The sequence below is a fragment of the Silene latifolia genome, chromosome X (assembly GCF_048544455.1).
Source record: "Silene latifolia isolate original U9 population chromosome X, ASM4854445v1, whole genome shotgun sequence".
Taxonomy (NCBI): Eukaryota; Viridiplantae; Streptophyta; class Magnoliopsida; order Caryophyllales; family Caryophyllaceae; genus Silene; species Silene latifolia.
The window spans coordinates 112,172,808-112,195,118 of record NC_133537.1 but is presented as its reverse complement, the minus strand read 5'-3'; the positions used below and the strand labels follow the sequence as shown (position 1 = coordinate 112,195,118).

The 22,311-nt window shown below is 39.1% G+C and overlaps 1 protein-coding gene across 1 annotated transcript in view; it reads right to left on the bottom strand.

The window, feature by feature from the left end:
• Positions 1-8,036: 8,036 nt before the first annotated feature.
• LOC141621544 (axial regulator YABBY 5-like) overlaps positions 8,037-22,311 on the bottom strand; it is a 96,807-nt gene continuing 82,532 nt past the window's right edge. The window contains exons 2-7 of the mRNA XM_074437973.1: positions 9,801-9,849; positions 9,610-9,685; positions 9,330-9,422; positions 9,213-9,255; positions 8,481-8,556; positions 8,037-8,351 (exon numbers count right to left, since the gene is read on the bottom strand). Coding sequence (XP_074294074.1) covers positions 9,345-9,422; positions 9,610-9,685; positions 9,801-9,849 — 203 coding nt within the window. The 3' untranslated portion in view covers positions 8,037-8,351; positions 8,481-8,556; positions 9,213-9,255; positions 9,330-9,344. The remainder of the gene's footprint in view (positions 8,352-8,480; positions 8,557-9,212; positions 9,256-9,329; positions 9,423-9,609; positions 9,686-9,800; positions 9,850-22,311) is intronic.

The following is a 22,311-nucleotide window of genomic DNA, read 5'->3' as shown; positions in this document are numbered from 1 at the left end:
GTTAGTCTTTTCCGGTGGATAGAAGTTTTTGTAGAAAGCTAGAGCCAATTTTTTCCAAGAATCAATTCCGAGAGTGGCCTTATCAAGGCCTTTCAACCATTGTTTTGCGGTGCCAATTAGAGAAAAAGGAAATAAGACCCATCGAATTTGGTCTTGAGTTACACCGGTTTGAGAAATCACATCACAATAGTCACAAAAAGTCTCCATATGAGAATGAGGGTCTTCACTAGGCATCCCCCCCGAATTGGCTTCTTTCGACTAATTGGATAAATGCGGATTTGGCAATAAAATTTCCGGTTAGATGTTGTGGTGTGGGAGTACCATTGGGTAGGTTCTCCTCGGTGGGTACGGAATGTGATGAAAACTTAGGCATTGTGGGTTGATTTTGTGTTGGATTTTGTGTTGGGTTCTCCTCACCTTCTCTTGCAAAAGGGTTGATGAACTCAATAGTATTTGGTTGAATATCTACAACTTCACCAATACCTCTCAAAGTTCTCCTAGCAAGTATTCTATTGGTTGTCAAAGTTCTTTCAATTTCGTGATCAAAGGGTAACAAGTCACCTTGTGACCTTCTAGACATGCAAAATATCAAACAACACGGAAACAATTAGAACAAACCTTGAGGAGTTTTACTTCCCCAAGGCAAAGAAAGACACAACTAATAACAATATAAGAAAATCTAAATCAAGTTAACACCGTCCCCAGCAACGGCGCCATTTTTGGTCGGACTATATTTTTCGGTTACTTGTCATTAGGAGCACCTAGACCAAAACACAATTTATAACTTCACAAACAACTCTACAATTAGTAAAGAGGTAAGTAAAGGTCGGATCCCAAGGGACGGGAATTGAGATGAGATTTCTATTGCAACTAGTGGTGTCTTAAGGGGTGTCACAATTGGGTTTTGATGTAGAAGATCACTAAATTAAATAGCAATGAAAGTAAACAAGCAAGATGAATTAAAAGGGATGTAAACAATTGATAAAAGGCACTAGGGTGTCATGGGGTCATAAGGGATTCATGGGAATTGATCATACAAACATATTCTCAAGTTATAAGCAAGCAATTATTGTTGTGATGGATCGAGTTGGTTTATATCTTACAATCCTAGGAAAGTTTGGGTCCCGGAGCCGAATCGATTAGATTGTACAACACCTACAAGTCGACTTAGTCTTCCCTACTCAACAACATGCATGGTCTAATGAGACTCGAGTTGGTTTATGTCTTACAAGTCTCATTGAAAAGATAGGTGATGGGTAAAAAATGCAAGGATTCATAGGCTCGCATTTCATCAAACATAACATGTGCATAAGTTGAGATCACAACAAGCAAGCAAATAAACTATGAAAGCATATTAATTTAAGCATGAATCATCCCCCATGTTGGTTTCCCCTAATTACCCATTAACCCTAGCTAAGGAAACTACTCACTCATTATCATGTTGAACATGCTAGCAAGGTTGTCAATCATACCAACAAAGTGAAACATGATGAATAAATGAAAGTGATTAACAATAATTAAAGAGGGATTAAGAGAATTATACCTACTAATGATTCCAATAATAAAGCAAAGAATAAAAGAAGTACTTGATGCTTGATTGGAAGGTTGTCAATCTCCCAATAATAACCCAAATAATCTTCAATTACCCAAAATAAAGGATGAACAAGAGAGAGATTAAGGAAATAAAACTTGTATTAAAACTTGATTAAATGTTTATTACAAGATTAAAGAGAGATTTTATTGATATTAACTACACTAAAGATTGCTAAGAAGAACATGCTCTTCTAATTAGACTAATGGGGTATTTATAGTGGGGATTAGGTGCATGAATTAGGGTTAACTAAGGGCTTAAATGACGATTAAGTCCCTTGTTGAGGAAACGCCGGTCTTTTTGGAAAGACTCCGGTCTCTAGGGAGACTCCGGTCTTTAGAAAAAGATGTGCATCCTTCCTTGAAGCTTGAAGAAGACGAAATGGGTCTGCCTGGGAATCCGGGCGTCTTTAGCACGGGACGGGCGGATTTGGTGGTTTCTGCCCGGGCATCTTGGGAGTGAAGACGGGCGTCTTCTGGAGATTTTGTCCGGGCGTCTTGGTGGTGAAGACGCACGGATTGTGGGTTGTGGACGGGCGGCTTCAGGGGAAGACGCACGGATTGTTAGGCAGTCTTGTTTCTTCTTCTTTTCTTCCTTTTTCTTCATAAAATCCTTGGGGATTTCCTCGGGGATGCAAGGATCTTTTCTCATCATTGCCCATCTACTATAGTATGTACAAAGGCCTTCTAATCTTGTCTCTCCTTGATGCTTGGTCATTGAATTCAATCAATTTAGACTCATTTTGCCATGAAAATGCAAGGTTTGCACTCCTTTCCTACCAAGGGATCAAAACCTCAAAGAATATGCAAAACAAAGAACTAAAGACAATAAATGACCCAAATATGCACTAAAAAGCATGGGAATAAGGCTAATTCGGGGACTAAATATGCTCTAATTATGGTCACATCACTCTCATTACTTTACATATTCATATATGTTACAATTAATTTAGTCATAAAATTAATTTAGATCTTATGCATGCAAACATGAATAAGGATAAAGAAGAAATCGTTTTCCTTACATTGAGATTTCAGATATATGGGCACAAATGAGTTCTCCTACTCATTTGTTCTTGAGCTTCCTAATATTGGATGAACAAGGATTCAAGCTTAGAATCCCTCCCAAGGAATTATACCCAAGATAACTTCTTAAAAGTTAATATTATTAATACTAGAACAATATTAATTTAACTAAAAATTGACCCAAAACTATTGTTGGAACTCTTGTTTATTCGGCCAAGAGTAAGGAGGATTTTGGAGTTTTTCTCTCTTTTATTTTTCTTAAGATGTTTTAGAGAGAAAGGCTATTTCTTACACTAGAAATTAGAAGAGTATGAATGAATAATGAAAAACAACCCATTTGATTCTCATAGAGAGGGGGAAAACCGGTGGGTGTGGAGGGTGCCCTATGCATGGGCTTGATTCTCTAACCAAGAATATAGGCATGCAAGGCTAGGTGTAGGTAGTGTAATCATGTTGTTTCCACTCAAATAATTTAACATAATTTTAAACACCATACTCCCTCCATATTTCGGTCCATATTAGATAAAATGGATTCCATTTTATCTTTGTCAATTTATCAATTTGTCACATGTCACAAGTCATGTAAAATTGTCATGTATTTTTAACGTATTAAAAATCAACGTATTAATAAAATACGTCATGTACAAAATCGACTTAGTAATTCACAATTACTTGTACCAAAACGCTTTACCAATTATAATTTACAACATCTTGTATTTATAATAAATCATTCATTCAGTTTCAATTGTTTCCGTAAACAAAAATTTCATCTAAGCAATAAAACAATTCGATTACTTAGACCGTGTCTAATTTAATCAAATTACAACAAGACACGTAAATATTACTTCCAAAATCGTCCGTCAATTTTAAGCAATTTAATTGACTCGTATCGTCATACGACCAATTAAATATTCAATTAAGAGTGTTACCCTTTAGGTATGATCTAAGGGGATCAACTGATCACCACCGTCGCACGACAGTAATGTCAAACTCTAGTCAGCCAATCATTACTGATATGTGTGGACCAGTTGACTGTAAAATATTACATCCCACATGTATTCTTAAAATGAGACTTAAACATGTGATCATCATGATCGACAATTGTGATCGCATTATTGTCGGAGGACACATATTCCAACACATCCAATGGCCCTTAAAAGGACTTAGGGACTCAATGAAAGTAGTGGACTCATTAGAAATCCACTATATATATATATATATATATATATATATATATATATATATATATATATATATATATATATATATATATATATATATATATATATATATATATATATATATATATATATATATATATATATATATATATAGTTGGGGTCGGAGTGCGAACCGTATTTAACTACTCATATACACAGTATAATACTTTCGGATACACAAGTTAGTACTTCCAGATACACATGATATAACTACTAAATACACATGTATCCCGTATTAATACCAAGTGTATCCCGTATCAATACCATGTGTATCTGGGGTGATATTTTGTGTATCAACTTCCAACACCGTCATCACCGCCCCCATCACCACCGCGCCCACCACCACTGACCCCACCACCATCGCCCTCACCACCACTGCCCCCCCACCAGCACCACCGCCCCCACCAACGCCACCACCACTGTCCCCACCACCATTACCGCCTTCACCTCCACGCCTCACCCTAACTAACACCACCTCTAGTCACCCATCACCGACATCACGACAACAAATTAACACGAGACAACGCAACCAAATCAACGCCGACAACAACTCGACCACCTTATCGAACCACCGCACGACGACACCGTAGGCACCACAAACACTACCATTTTCCACACAAAACCCGACAATCCAACCCACCACACAATGTAAAACTTAAATTCCATATCTACAAAAAAGGGCGCATTCCCGGCAACGTCACTGAATGTCGTATCTCCGACGTAACATACCTCGACAACGGCGCATTCCCGGCGATAACTTGCCTAGATGCAGTACAGGCGACGTCGCCGGCGAGTGAATCACAGGGTTGGAAATGATTGATGATTGGTCGTGCTCAGGTGGCGCGATTAGACGACGTGAAGAAACGATGAAGAGGGAGAAGGTCGGGAGATGACGTGTGCATCGCAGGTCAGTGACGCCGGCATCAAGTTCGTCGGAGGCAGCACCGGTGCCTGGTTCATCGGAGAACAAGCCGACATCATTGTTGGTGGTGGGAAATGGGAAATGAGTGAGAGACAGTTAAGTTGTTTAGGGTTTGGGATGGGTTTGGGCTTGTGTTTACTTATTGGGCTGAAAGAGATTTGTGTTTTTAAGTTAGTTTGTAAGTTCGTACTGAACTTTAGGTTCGCACGAGATCCTATTTATATATATATATATATATGGAGAGAGAGAGAGAGAGAGAGAGAGAGAAGGGTTCTTATAAGTCCATTATATCATATAAGGCCCTAAGTCTTTATAAGAACCCTTGGATGAAGGGATTCAATGGATGAGATAAGGAGAGAGGGCGCCTTTTTTAGAGCAAAAAAAAAAAAAGGAAATGCTGGTTGTATGAGAGAGGGTCCACATATCACTGTTTGTGTACTTCTTCCAGTACAATCCCGCGGACAAAAGGAATAAACGAACACTAATAATTCATTTTGCATGCTTTCCCTCTTCATTCACCATTCAAAACCTCTCAACAAGCAAAACCCATAAAAATCACCATTCAAACCATCCTAAATCCTGTAAAATGCATTATAAATCATCAAAAAAATAAGAGAAATTTCATTCCAACTGTATAATTACTTCATCTTGCCGTTAAATTTCATTCGCTTTGTTGAAGATAAATAAATTGTCATTGTTCATCAGAGAAAGACGCTCAAAATGACAGTCAGTGTTTGTGAAATGGATCATATGCAGATTGAAGTTGCCGTCGATGGTGAGTTATTTGCTTTCTTATTTGTGTCTTGGTTATTGTTGTAGCTTGATGTTCAAGAATAAAGTGCTATATGTAATTTTAGATTGATGTTCATTATTGTAGCTTGTTGTAGCTTGTTGTTATTTCATTTGTGTTCATTATTCTTAATGGTGTTGTACTTTCATGGTGTTCATCATATTTGTTCTTTCATTTTGGTAGCTTGTTGTTCATGGCAAAAAATGATGGAAATTTAAAAGCTTGATAAAGAACGAATTATAACTTCAGTGGGTTTAAGTAAAACTCTTACCCGTATATGTATAACTTCAATAATACAGTTTGTGTTATCATGCAGTTCTTATATTCATCGTGTTATAACTCCACTGGTTTTTTGTATAACTCTTTGACAATTTTCTGCAGCTTCAAGTAACAGAGTACATAACTCCTGTAATTCTAACCGTAAATTTTGCATAAAAAATATTACTAAACAACCAATTTTGATATAGTTATTCATGTTATAACTTAAGTTATACATTCATTAAGTGAAGTTATAGGATGTGGAGGGTTATACATTCTCTACTTAGAGTTGTACATTATATGATTAGAGTTATACAGTCTGTGTCTAGAGTTGTACATTATATGTTGTAGAGTTCTTCATTATATGCTAAGAGTTATACATTATATGACTAGAGTTATACATTCTGAAAACTAAAGTAATACAGTCTACAATGTATAACTCTAGGCATATAATGTATAACTCTTAGCATATAATGAAAATATATAAGTATATAATGTATAACTCTAGACACAGAGTTATACATTATATACCTAGAGTTATACATTGTATGACTAGAGTTATACATTATATGCCTAGAGTTATACAGTCTGTATCTAAAGTTATATAGACTGTGTCTAGAGTCAAAGTTATACATTATATGCCTAGAGTTATACATTATATGCCTAGAGTTATATAGTCTGTGCCTAGAGTTATACATTGTATGACTAGAGTTATACATTATATGCCTAGAGTTATACAGTCTGTATCTAGAGTTATACAGACTGTGTCTAGAGTTATACATTATATGCTAAGAGTTATAGATTATATGCCTAGAGTTATACAGTCTATGCCTAGAGTTATACATTGTATGACTAGAGTTATACATTCTGAAAACTAAAGTAATACAGTCTACAATGTATAACTCTAGGCATATAATGTATAACTCTTAGCATATAATGAAAATATATAAACATATAATGTATAACTCTAGACACAGAGTTATACATTATATGCCTGGAGTTATACAGTCTGTGTCTAGAGTTATACAGACTGTGTCTAGAGTTATATATTATATGCCTAGAGTTATACAGTCTGTGTCTAGAGTTATACATTATATGCCTAGAGTTACACATTATATGTTTAGAGTTATACAGTATATGCCTAGAGTTATACAGTCTGTGCCTAGAGTTATACATTCTATGCTTGGAGTTACAGGGTAAATGCTAAGGGGTTATACATTCTATGCTTGGAGTTATATATTTCTTAATCATTTCATGGATGTTTGATTCTACTCAGATGGTCGTAAGGAAGCGGAAACTGAGTATTGTAAGCATTTAGCAGCGGAGTTTGCACCTTGTGTATGACAACAATTTTTTGAAATCGACGAGGCAGTGACATTCTATAAAATTTATGCATTGGCGTCCGGGTTTGATGTTCGGAAGTATACGACGAAAAAATGGCGCGACGGTGAAATCAAGTCAAAGTTGCTGGTTTGCAAAAGAGAGGGATTCACATATGTCCCAAAAGACGAGGCAGTAATTAAAAAAATGAGACCGGGATTAGGGAAGAAGAAATGCAATGGGCATTAACAACTGCAAAATAGAGGAAATATACAGTCAAGAGGGTAGGGTGTAAAGCACATGTCAGGCTATTTATGAAGAATGGAGTATTAGTAATTGACCGATTCCACATGGGGCATAATCACGAGCTTGTATCTAGTGAGGATCGTCAGTTTCAAAAGATGTCGCGGAACATAGAAGATTTTCACAAGTACTTGATAATGTACAACTCAAGGGTTAGTTTACTATCACTACTACAATTTTGATCAAAGAGAACGGTCAAACACCGTTCTTAAAGCCATTTTGAATCGTCATGTGGCCAAGCGTTCTCTTTTACTTAAGAGCACGGTTGAAAAAAGTCAACCCGGTCTCGTTGTAACAACAATCAGAACAGTTGCGCTCCATAACCGTGCTCTTTTATATATCACAGAGAACGGTTGCATATGAGAACCGGTCTCTTTGATAAAGTTGTCGATTTATTTGGCGCCTTTGTTTTAACTTTTCAAAGAGAACAATGTATACAACCGTCCTGTTTGTTAATTTCAAAGAGAACAAGTTTTATAAGTAACCGTTCTCTTTGAACCTGAACTTTTTAAAAAAAAATATATTTCTGTTTTTATCGTAACCCCTACGCGATTGAATCGTATACCTCATAAGAATTAAACCCGCATTAAAATTCAGAAACTCCGACATGTTTTACACAACAAAAACCTTCAAATTTAATTTGAATTTATAAGGACAAATCCATGAAAAATATACAAAATGCTATCATGTTTTTAAGAGCCTAGAGGCTACAAATATCGAAAATACTTGCAAAACATAAATAAAAATCCTTGAATCCTCATCACTTAATCGCATCCGAGTGCAGTAATTGAACATCAATAAACTATAATCATGGTCTTCATCCACCATTACTTTTGAGCTTAAAATGGAGTGTAACTTCAACCCAAATACTCCACACCTCGTCAATTTGCTCACTAGTATATGTCTTTGTAACGTTAAGCATGAACTATACACATAGGACACCTAAAAATGTAGTTAATACACTATATATGATGTGTAAACTAAAATTATTACTAAGATTGAAATGAGAAAAAACAAAGAGATGAAAATGATTGAAATGAAGAAAAAAACATACATTTGGAGTAATATTAATATATCTTCCTTTGATAAGCTCTAACATATATCGGCAAACAAAATATCCGCATAATACGCTCCCAAGAGGTTGGCGATGACACTAAAATAAAAACCCATAATGAGATATACATGGAGTAACAGCCAACATCAATAGTATTTTGTTGCTTTTATGGTCGCGTAATTGATGGTGCTTGTAGCCATTGGAAGAAGCTAGTAGCAGGAAGGTTCATTACCTCATTGTAAGGACGTATTAACTGAGTTCAAGAAGATCATGAACAAATTACTTTCTAATTTGTGTCGAGTGGACTTGGGTCAGTTACACGCATAAAAGATATACTATAATAATAAATATTGACAATATTAAAGATATAACTTAATTAATTTCCATGTAAGTGGTTTTACCTCAAACCCGGCAAGTGGATCGATAGAGTTTCTTTTCTCGAAGGCTCTATATTTCATATAACTAAAATTAGTCGTCACTTCAAACATAATTATAATCAGTAATATCAAATATACATGATTTACCTAGTAACAGTTTTTCGTGGAAACTGTCGAGGCTCCGTATATCCGGCAGGATCACACCAATACACGGTAGTTTTACTTACAGATGGACTAATTGCAGCCAACATCCAGTGATCACTTTAATTAAAAAAAGTGAACAATGAGAATATTTTCACGTAATTAGCCAGGATGATGGGACCTTAACAACCTGCCTTCCGAACAATGAGTCAACCCTGGTCATGAATGATGGGACATTCACAACCTGCCTTCCAACCCTATACAGCCACAAACACAGAAAAGAATACAAGGTAGAATGCAATGAAATGATAGTGCTACTCAAACATTTGGCATGAAGCTTGTTTGCTCAACAACAGACAGCACAAAGATGGTTATTGTTGGTCTCCAACATGAGTCCAAAATGAATGTGAGGGAAATATGCCCACTGCAGGAATAAGAAACGAAAGAGACAACTAAATTAGTTGCGATCAAATAGCAATAATAGTTGTGTAAGACGGTTATGTTATAGTATAATAACATACTTATTTATTGATAATAACATATGGTCGTATTCTATAATTTGTGATCAAATAAATAACCAATTAATTAAGTCATATTTATAAATTACTCACATTTTTGGCAGCAGTACTGAATGCTTCCCTATGGCCGATTTCCGGGTTGTTAGCCTTGATCCTCTGAATTTCCTCTCTATTATTTTTCACATAGTTTTGGAATACAAAAATTAGTATTATTTGTATGTAAATTAAATTATAAATAATCAGAAGAGATAAATGTAATGCTCTAAATAACTAAATATAATAACTTGATAAATTGGTTATAAGCAGACGGTACACGCTGCCTCTTCTCCGGTGCTGCAAAGTAAAATATGAAGTTCGAAAATCAACAAATAATTACAATTAAAGTGAACTATATATATCATTCGTGATAGTCATTTATTTACTTATAATTAAAATAGCCTCATAAAAAAATGAACAAATGATTGAGACGAAAGTACATAATAATAATAATAATAATAATTAGCATGGATACGTACGTGGTTTACGACCCTTTACTCAGTAGAAATGTTGGTTACATTAGGGGAAGGTGATCTAAGTGATGCCAAAGACAGGAGTATATAAAAACGGGGCTCTATATCTTGCTCATTTCATTTGATTTCTCAACTGACATTCACATCAGAATTCACAATTTCTCACCCACTTACACTCTCTCTAGTTTCTATCTTTCTCCTTGTATTAGAATTTGAAAATTGGAGTAAATGAATAGACTAGCGCCATTATCAGAAGAACCCTTCAATGAAGATGAAATTAAAAAGCTTTCAAAGAAGAGTTATACATTGAAGAATTGGGTTAGAATAATTTTTCATAAAAAATCTAACCATCCACACATCCCAACCCACCTCAGAAGACCATGCCCTCAGCCGAACTAACCCTAATTACACTGCCACATTCGACCAACCTAAAGTTAGGTGAACATTATGCCACTACCGAACTCTGACATACAAGAATTTGAACCAACTAAACATTCGAATGCAGATATTATCAAGTCACAAGGTGAATTAGTAAAAATTAAGTAATCCATTAAATAAAGAGTTTAAGCGTGAATACATCAAATGCGATGAACTTTAAAGCTTGTTCCTCTACTGGAATTTCATGGTTTATTTATAGTACTCGGTATGAACAAACAAATTATGAATATGTCTAATACAACTGCACAAATACTAAACCCTAACATCACCAAATACTAACCCTAACATCACCATAAATTAAATTAATTATTGTCTTAAAAGTAGCAATTTAATGAATTAACTGAAGAATATAATGTCGATTGTAGTATTGTCTTAAAGCTAACATTAAAAAGTAGTGAAAAAGGCTCTTACCAGTACCAAGAACGATCGGCAACGAGAAAGGCGAGCGACCAAGGACAGCCAGGTGGTGGCCGGAGTACGAGCGACCACGGACAACAAGGGGCGAGACCTTGCTAGATAGGGTGAAAGCGATTATTGTTGGTTTTTGAAAGAAAGCGATGGAAGTTGTGTATAAAAGGAAACGGCAAGTTTGATACTTCATTTAGGGTTTTACAAATAGAACGGTGGTGAAAGGGACCGTGCTCTTTGTTTTTTTTAAGGAGAACGACTCTAGCTATTACCCGGTCTCTATATTAATTTAAGACGGTTGGTCAAATCTAACCGTTCTCTTTGTTAATTTTCGAGCACGATTTGAACAAACAACCGTTCTCTTTTGGAGTCATATATGCGCGCCATGACTAAAAATAAGAAACACACCGGTTCCGCTATCAACCGTTCTTTAAGTGGCGTTCTCGTAGCCTTAAATTGTAGTAGTGTATTAATCAAACCTCCACTAATTGAATGGCAAACTTCTAAAGTTATACACCGAGATCTTAGAGTTATGTAAACCTCGAGTAATTGATTGTGAAACTTCTAAATATTTTTTAAAATTCTAGAATAACTTATAACAGCCTTAGAGTTATATAGAAAGTTGTTAGAGTTATACATATTCGCAGTAAAGGTTATACTTTCAGATGTAAGAGTTATAAATAATAAGAAGTTGCACAATCAATCAATAGAGTTATGCATATGTTTCATGAAGTTATATGAAAAGGTGTAAGAGTTATAGTTGAGGAATTCTTGATTACTACTCAGCACTGATCAGGATTTGTTGTCCACTGCGGTTGAGGATAGGAGCAACTAGGACGTACAACATGTGTAAGAAACTCGTAAACGGGTTCGAGAACATTGGTGCATCCTTAACTGATTTTAAGAACTTCCACCGAGATGTGAAATGCTTCATCTATAAACGGGACGGTCAATTGTTCATAGACCGATTCAAGAATATGGCACAAAATAGGCAGAGGTTTTATTTTTATTATGAAGTTGACAAGGATAATAGCTTTCGAAGGGCAATCTGGGCTGACAGAACCGCTAGAAGGAACTACTCCGTTTTTGGAGATGCAGTGTCGTACGACCCAACATACTCAACAAACAAGTACGATATGATTTTCACGCCATTCACCGGCATAGATCACCATAAGCGATCGGTAACATTACGTCAGGGCATTGATTGCCCATGAATACCATGAATCCTTCCAGTGGGTTTTCAACAGGTTTTTGAATGCTATGGGTGGAAAGGAGCCCAAGTACATTATCACAGATCAGGATGCGGGCATTATTAAGGCCGTACCCCTTGCCTTCAAGACTGCACGCCACCGATTTTGCATGTGGCATATAATGAACAAGCTGCCATCAAAGTTCGGGGTGACAATGGAGGATTATAAGGAGTTCCTTTAGAAATTGAACAACATTATATGGGACGACAACCTATAAGCAGACGAATTTGACGCTAGGTGGGCAGAAATAATGGAAGCGCATGGTCTTGTGAACGAAGAGTGGTTTACAGAAGCGTACGATAAAAGGAGCCATTGGGTGATGGCGCATTGCAGGGACTTGAACATGGGTGGTGTAATGAGGACAACCCAGAGATCGTAGAGCATTAATAGTTTTTTTAAGAAGTTTGAGCGAAGTCGGTGCGTTAGTGGAGTTTTGGATGCGTTTTGAAAGCGCTATGGACCATCAACGGCATACGCAGAAGAGACTTGACCATGAAAACCGACACTCAACACCAGCAAGGGGGACGCATTTACCCATAGAGGAATATGCGTCAAATGTTTATACCCGTGAGGTTTTCAAGGAATTCCAACTAGAGGTCATTTGCTCAATCGATACATGTAAGACCGGGGGCTATGCTGAAGTCGATAGAGTTGAAGTGACTGTCGTTAAGGATTCAATCAGAGAGAAAAGTTTCAACGTAGAGTACAACCCAGGTAACAACATTTTGGTATAATCTTTATCTCTGTGGTAGTTCACTGAAGTTGCTAGATATATTGCCAAAGTTACATTGTCTGAACATAGAAGTTATACAATTGTTCACTGAACTGCAGTTATCTGTTGTATAAATCTGACTACATTTTGAATAACTTTAGTTTTCAGAATGTATAACTCTTATTATTATATGTATAACTATACTTGCAGAATGTATAACTCTTGTTATTATATGTATAACTCTACTTGCAGAATGTATAACTCTTGTTGCCATATGTATAACTCTACTTTCAGAATAACTTTATAAGTTATACAATTGTTCACTGAATTGCAGTTATTTGTAGTATAAATCTGATTACATTTTGAATAACTTTAGCTTTCAGAATGTATAACTCTTGTTATTATATGTATAACTCTACTTGCAGAATGTATAACTCTTATTGCCATATGTATAACTCTACTTTCAGAATAACTTTAGAAGTTATACAATTGTTCACTGAACTGCAGTTATTTGTAGTATAAATCTGATTATATTTTGAATAACTTTAGCTTTCAGAATGTATAACGCTTGTTATTATATGTATAACTCTACTTGCAGAATGTATAACTCTTGTTGCAATATGTATAACTCTACCTTGATAATGTTTAACTCTTATTATTATATGTATAAGACTACTATATGGATGGAGACGTTATTTAGATGACAGTAACTTCATAATTTAATTTGATTACAGGGACACTGGCTACACGGTGCAGCTGTATAATGTTTGAAAGGATGGGAATTCTGTACCAACATATAATATGGATTAAGTAGGCTAACGGCAAGAAGACAATTTCAGATGATTACGTTTCTACAAGATAGAGAAAAGATGCAGTGCAATTCAGATTATCAGAATGTGATGGTGAACAAACGGGTTCAAATAGTAACGCTGATGAAAAAGAAGTTGAGATGGTGAAGTTGTGGTCAGAAGTTCATGCGACCATTGGTTTACTTCGTGGCATGAGTGTGACTGAAGTTGTGAACTTAAGCTCCTTAATTAGAGAGTTCAAGGAGAAACTTTTACCGTACAAGAAAGATTTAACTAAGCAGCAGGAATTCGAGCAAATTCTTGGTTAACCCGCCAGTGACGAGGTAACAATACTTCCACCAAAACAATCCAAAAACAAAGGCAGCGGTAAAAGAATGGTGTCAGCTGTTAGGCCTGGAAATCCGCAGACTACCCTGATCAGCATCTCATCTAAACCTGACTGCCAGGCTCTCAGGGTGCCAGGCTCTCAGGGCACATGAAGTTAGGCGCCAGGCCATGGAGAGGACAACGGTCCAAATATCAGGACAATATTTGACCATATCCGCGTATATTAATGGAAATAAATACGCAGCATTAAGTATGAAGATTGTGCAGTAAATACGGTAATTAAGAGGGAAATATTCAGCAATTATTACCAGCAATTATGGAGAATATTCAGCCTTCAATGCTTGATCATGCAGCCGTTCAAGATAGGAAGCTATATAAAGAACACTTGAGAGATCTGAAGAAGAACATCATTCATACGCAAGAAGACATACACATATTACATAGAAATACAAGCATTGTTGTTATCATAAGAATATTCTCTCAATTCATATAGTGAAATCCTCTTCTGGCTTGATGCCCGTGGTTTTTTCCCATTCAAGGGTTTTCCACGTACAAAATTGTTTGTCTTGTTATTTTTATTATCTTATTTACAGCTTAATATCGTATCCTGTCGACCTGACCAGAAATCTAATTAGAGCTAGTTAACCCTGCACAATATCACCCTGACCTGATTTCGCCTTGCATAAAATCCACCCAAAACAATTGGCGCCCACCGTGGGGCATCTAGCTCTTTAAATCCTTTTTTCTTATCTTACAAAAACTTAAAAACCTACAAAAATGGCCCAACCCACCGTTGAAGATCAATTGAATGCGACTCTCCAAAAATCGCCGAGTTGGAAAGCCTGAAAGAAAAAGTGGCCCAAACTGAAGCAGAAATCCTGCAACTGAAAGAATCTGAGTCAGCCCTGAAGCAAAGATTGGAAAAAACCCAAGGAGCAGGCTCTAGATTCCAACCAGGAACCCCATTTTCATCAATCATCAAAAACATTAATTTTTCCAGTTTTGGGAGCCCAAATACTCCTAAAATCACTAACGTAGATGGTGATGAAGAGCCAAAAATGATGATAAACCCGATGAATCTGCGGCTATCATGATGGCGGTAGTTCGGAGATCAAGAAACTCAATGAAAAATTTGACAAGATACCAGGAGTACCTGCCAGTATGGAAGAAGCTGCCCCTGACAGCTATGCTGATTCACCCTTCATAGACGAAATAGCCAAAGTAGATCTACCGAAGAAGTTCACAATTCCATCCATGAGGGTCTATGATGGAACCACGGATCCACAAAATCACGTGGCTCTTTACAAGCGAAGATGTTGGCTGCATCCATTCCTAGTGAGTTCGAACAAGTTTGCATGTGCAAGGGGTTTGAAACGACCGACCGCCCCGCCCGCAATGGTACATCAACCCGCCTCTTTGGCGATATCCATTCCTTTGCCAACCTGATTAACGTTTCAACCAAAAATGCGCAAGTAGCGGGGAGTTGGAGAAACGATCCGGTGACCTTTACCGAGTTACACGAAGCCGATGAAACTCTCTGGACATTCCTTGCAAGGTTCAACAAAGAAAAAGTATCTATACCCGGATGTGACGTTGGAACAAAGAAAGGAGGTATTTAGACAGGGGTTACTACCACATAGTGACTTATACAATGAACTCACTAAGTATCCCTGCCACACCTTCGAAGATGTTCAAGCCAAGACCCTTGCCTTCATCAGTGGAAGAAGATAAAACCTACAAGCTTGGATCACCCAAAGTGGACCAAGGATCATGAAAAAGCAATAGGAAAAGCAACAGAGGGAACAATTACGACCTACTCTATATTCCGGGCGGATCGATCGACGTCAACCTGACTCATGAGTATCAAGGTAAGGCTAAGGTTTATCAACCGATCTCCGAACATAACTTTTGTGTTGATACTGCAGGATTGATCCAGAGGCTTGACAACATGGGAACAGCTGTTAGATGGCCCAGGAAGGTAGAAAATCCAAATCCCAGAAGAGACAATTCAAAATGGTGCGAATTCCACATGGATATTGGACACACCACGGATGATTGTTTCACTCTAAGGAAGGAAGTGGCCTACCTGCTGAAATCAGGATACTTAAAAGACCTGATCAAGTCAAAAGGCGGGAATGCGAACCAGGATAAAGAAAATCGAGCACAAGCAGATCGCAGCCTCCTCCACCACCACCACTCTATGAAGTAAAATTCATATCAAAGTGGTTCGAGAGATTTGTGGCCCGACAAGCTCGGCAAAAAAAAGATAGCCAGGACACCAAGGACCGTGTCACCCCGCAAGCCGGATCCTGTTCCAACAATCACTTTCAATGATTGCGACCTGGTGGGCATCCCGATGTTCATCACGATGGCCTGGTCATTTCTATGCGATTGGAACGACCACGGTAAGAAGGATCCTGGTAGATGGAGGCAGCTCGAGAAACCCGATCATGCTTGACGTATTGAAAGCCATGAAGATAAACGAGGATCAAATCACCAAAAAATCCAGCGTCTAGTAGGTTTCGGTGGTGAAACCAGGAGCACTCTAGGAGAGATCCACCTCCCGGCTATGTGGAGGGAGTCTCATCCTATGAAAAGTTTGGAGTCCTTGACTGCTTGTCATCCTACAACGCCATCCTGGGCAGACCCTGAATTCACAATTTCAAGGCCGTACCATCAACCTATCACCAGTGCATCAAGATACCAACAGACTGGGGCATGGCCACAATCAAAGGGGACCACAAGACACGCCCAGAGTGCTACACAATGTACCTTGAAGCCTTCTAAGGCGGGTAAGTCCTTGGTATAGCAATTACGGACCTGTCAGAGCACATATGTAGCACCTCCCGAATGGAAACAGATCGGGTAATTCTAGACCTTGAGTACCCTGACAGGTATGTTTTAATAGGATCTGACGCGCCGGATAATGTCGCCTAAATCGGTAAAATTCCTTAAAAATAAATCATCTTGGTTTGCTTGGTCACATTTTGATATGACTGGAATTAGTCTTGATGTTATTACTCATAAGCTCAATGTTGACCCATCTTTTAAGCCTGTGCAGCAGAAAAAGGCGCAAATTTGCAAATTGAAAGAAACACTATAATAAATGAAGAAGTAGAAAAACTCTTGGATATGGGGATGATCGGGAAGTAATGTACCCTGAGTGGTGGCTAACGTAGTTGTTGTACGAAAAAAGAATGGAAAGTTGAGAGTCCGTGTAGACTACACCGACCTGAACAAAGTTTGCCCTAAAGATCCATTCCCCCGCCTCATATTGATGCCATGGTAGACGCAACAACAGTCACGAAATGTTGACATTCATGGATGTTTCCAGTGATTCAATCAAATAAAGATGCACCCTGCCGACCAGGAGAGTATCGCATTCATTACAGGCCGAGGCATATCTTTGTTACACCGCCATGCCTTTCGGCTGAAGAATGCGGGGGCAACGTCTGTTGCGCTGGTCAACATGATGTTTAAAGACCAGATAGGTGACATCATGGATGTATACATAGATGACATGGTGGTGAAATCCAAGAATGCAGAAGATCATGTGAAGCACCTAGAAATAGCATTCGAGATATTAGAAAAATATAACATGAAGCTGAACCCTGCAAAGTGCCACTTTGGGGTCTCTGCAGGCAAATTTCTTGGATATATGGTCACAAAGAGAGGCATAGAAGCAAGTTCTGAACAGATAAAGGCCATCCTGGAACTACAGTCACCCAAGTCTGTCAAGGATATCCAAAAATTGACAGGCCGGGTAGCTGCCCTGAACCGCTTTATATCAAGATCTTCCGAAACATGCAAAATATTCTATAACTTACTCAGGAAAAATAAACAATTCCAGTGGACGGACGAGCATGAGGCAGCTTTCCAGGATCTAAAATCCTATTTATCATCTCCACCCTTACATCAAGCTAAACCGAAAAGGGAGAACCTTTGTCGAAGATACCTATCTCATCACCAACACAAAGAATCGGTGCGACCCTGGTGAAAGAACAGACGGGGCAAAGAAACATCCGATCTACTATGTAAGTAAAAGCCTGCTAGATCTTTGAGTTGAGGTATGGACTACTTGAAAAATATGTTTTAGCATTAATAATGTCATGTACCAAGTGAGACCTTATTTTGAAAGTCACCCAATTATAGTCGGGACCAATTTACCAATAAAATATGTCTGCGTAAACTCGAACTTTCAGGCGGGATGGCCAAATGGTCGGTACAAATTAGCACATATGACATCTCCTTGAACCCAGGGGCGCGATCAAATCGCAGGCCCTAGCAGACTTTGTGGCTGACTTCAGCCCTAACCTGGAACCAGACCTAATAAAAGAGGTCAACCAACTAGAAAATAAAACCCTAGACCAAGATTGGACCTTGTTCATAGACGGGGCATCCAATGCCAGGGGACAGGGTTAGGATTAGTACTTAAATCACCCCAGGGAGATGTAATAGCTCAGGCTGTAAGCTGTGAGTTCAAAGCTACCAACAACGAAGCAGAATATGAAGCCCTGATAGCAGACTTAAAGGTATGTCTAGACCTCGGTGTTCAAAACCTAAAGGTAAAAACTGATTCACTCTTAATTGCCAATCAAATAAAGGGAATTTATACGGCTAAGGATGCAAAAATGATTTCGTATTTAGAATATGCAAAAAACCTTACCGCTAAATTTCCTTCATTTGATATCGATCAAATACCTAGAGACCCGAATACCTGTGATGCTCTGCGCGACCTAGGTTCAAACTTTACCCCATTTTTTTTGATAAAATACCAATTGTGCACTTATTAGAGCCGACCATCAACAAACCTAAACAGTCAACCACATCGATCGGACATAACTCTTGGACTAAACCTTATTATGATTGGTTTCTCCGTGGAATACTACCTCAGGGAAGACATGAGGCAAGGGCCTTTAGAATTAGAGCTTCATCTTATGCTATAATCAATAACACCTTGTTCAAGAGATCGCAGTGGACCCTACCCGAGATGCTTGGAGCCCGACGAAGCCAAACTAGTACTTCAAGAAATACATGATGGACATTGTGGCAATCATAAAGGAGGAAAGAGCCTGGCAAGCAAAGTTCTCGGACAAAGCTACATCGGCCTACGCTGAAGGTGATCGCTCGGAATACTCTTCGAAATGTGAAGCTTGCCAAATCCATGCACCAATCATACATCGACCATCCGAACTCCTTCATTCAATTTCCGTGCCCTGGCCATTTATAAAGTGGGGCATGGACATTGTGGGACAACCGCACGTAGCTCCAGGGCAAAAAGTCTTCATGTTAGCCATGACCGATTACTTCTCTAAGTGGATCGGGTGACTCCTACAGCAAGTAACCGAAAAAGAAGTAATATCCTTCATCAGGACAAACATTATTTGCAGATATGGAGTCCCATCAGAAATAGTATGTGACAACGGAACTCAGTTCGTGGGGAAGAGGACCCAAGCATTCTGCCAAGAATGGAATATCAACCTGGTAACATCAACCCCTGGATACCCAAAAGCTAATGGCCAGCAGAGTCAAAGCAACAAGGTAGTCATAAACCGCCAAAAAAAAGCTGAAAAGAAGACGAGGCGGATGGGTCAAGAACTTCCATTAGTACTATGGGCGACAGACTACTCCAAAAATGCGACACGCCAAACACCTTACTCCCTGGTGTATGGCTGCGAAGTGTCATCCCCGCAGAAGTACGAGTACCAACATCCGGAGATCCAGCTGAACAACGTTGAAACAAACAAAGACCTGATGCAAGATAACTTAGTCCCGACGGAAAGAACTAAGAGACGCTGCCAAAATCAGAATGGCATCATATCAACAAGCAGTTGCCAGGACTTACAATAAAAACGTTAGGGTCAGGGTCTTCAAAGAAGGAGACCTTGTCCTACGCAAAGTATTTCCAAATAAAAAGGAAAAGTCAGCGGGCAAGCTAGCTCCCACATGGGAAGGCCCTTACTTAATTGATTCAATTGTTGGACAAGGAGCATACAGGCTCCAAACACTAGAAGGGGAAATGATCCCAAGATCCTGGAATGTAACTCATTTAAAACTATTCCATATGTAAAGATCAGATCAGGCTACAGTCAGGTACAAATTCAATCACTACTCAACATGATGTGCTATATGATGAACTACATGCTTTATATGACTTATCTGTATTTTATACCTGCTCAACTAACCCATCTATTTAATTTTTGAATCCTGAACAATTATACATAATAAAAGATTATACGCATAAATATTCAGGATTGAGGGCTACTCTACTATATATTCCTGAAACAAAAATTTTTGCACTTAACTGTGCCTAACGAGTTGGTAACCATCACCGGATACGATAAAAAGTCGGGACCAATCGGGCATGAAATAATTGCCTCGACGACTAGGTTTATGCCACGGATAACAACCTACCGGACGCAAAAGACGGTGCAAGGGTGTTTTATCCCGACCATCAGTCTAAAATGCCCTCTCGACAGGCCGAATACCAAGCCCTCCAGCCAGGCAGGGGACATAAGCCCTCCTGACAGGCCGGATTTCCCACCCTTTCAACCATTATAGCAAAAAACTATACTTGGTTGAAATACTTATGACAAAAATTGAAACAAAAATGTGCAGGTTATTTAACCAGAATAATGTGCAAATCATGCAAACAAAATATTTGACAGGACCAACAGGATGAAATTCACAAATGAAGACAAAAGTGAAATCGACCAAAAGAAGGCCATCATCTCTATATTAATAAACCCTTACCCCCGGGGCAAAGGCGCCAAAATATTCATAAAAGCCAGGGAGAGCCTCCCCGACCCAAAACAGGAAAATAAAAATAATGTCTGTCCAGGGACATCCCCCCTGGATGGGCCAAAATACCAATCAAGAATTAAAAAGTACTACTGCTTCTCCTCAGAAGCAGCAGCATCAACAACCTGCTCCCCACTCTTAGCCGGCTCGGCCTCGCGTTCGCTCCCCGGAGAGTCGACCTCTGTTCAGCTTCCAAATTATGCGGGTCGGGATATTTCGAAACGAAAAAAGCCATCTCATTGCGGGGTCCCATTTTGCCCCGGCCTCGATCGCTCCGACATGGCGGCCCCCTTCCCTTGATGTAGAAATAGAGGGAGGCATCATCTAACTTGAACTCCAAGTTATCCCTCTCCTGGGTAAGCTCTTCATTCCTGTCCAGGGCCTCCTGCAACAGCCGCGTGCTTGAAGCCACCTCAGTCTTAGCAGCATCCCTCTCAGCCTGCACTCTTGTCAAATCAGCAGTCTTGGCGGCCAAGTCGGCCCTTGCAAATTCCGGCTCAGACTTCAACCTATCATAATCTGATCTCATCAGATCGATTCTGGCTACCAAAGAAGTAGCCTGATAGGCATTATGGAGACAGGTCGCGGCACCCTGACCAAAAACAAACAAAAGTATGAGTAACTTGTACCAACAATAGAAGACTACCAAAAACAAAATACATGGAAATGATTCCAACATACCTCCCTCACAAAGAGCCAGGGCACCGCCCAAGAGGTCGATCAATGATCCACCAAGCAACTTCCCGAGTAGCGGTCTCAACGAGGGTCAAGGGTGAGCATGACATTCGATTTAGAAGCTGCATAGTCCCTGATTTTCACCCTAGCAGCGTCCATATTATCCAACCTGGCTCTCACCTCCCGACCAAGGCGAAACATCAACATCCTCAATCCTCCTTTTCTCGGGTCGCTGAACTTGTTCCGGCGAGGACAAGAGTGCGAGTGACCTTGGCGACATCGGACGCTCGGTCAAATCGATGGCGGTTCGGTATCCCCGCTTCCCCGAGGACCTTCCTCCTTAATCTTAGCCACTGGTGAGAGGTCACCATACCAAACCTGGCAAGACGAATAGACGACCTGGTAGCCGCAACACGAAATATCAGATCAAGAACACAAACCAAACATTATCGGGAAGCCCGGGTAAAAAGAAGGAAAAATGAAAATAGACTTACGGCTGAGGTGCGGCACCAAGCGACACGACACTTTAGCCACAGGGAGCACCGTCGGCCTTTCAAACAACGAGGAAGGTGACCAACCCCACAACAAAGAGGCCAGGACCTCTCCAAAGGAGGAATATCAAGGAAAGCGGAGACATTGGGAGTAGGGTACTCGGTTTGAACCTTGTCATCAACTCGCACACATAAGAGGTATGATTTATTATTTTCATTTCATTTTCTCACTAACAAGAAAGACATGCGAGTCAAAGAAAGAAACCAAAAGACTCACCACCACACACAGCCTCATGATTCAAATACGCCAGTCGGGACCCACGGAATTGGTCCGACAAACATATAGCCAAGACCCGACCCTTATCATGGCCACTT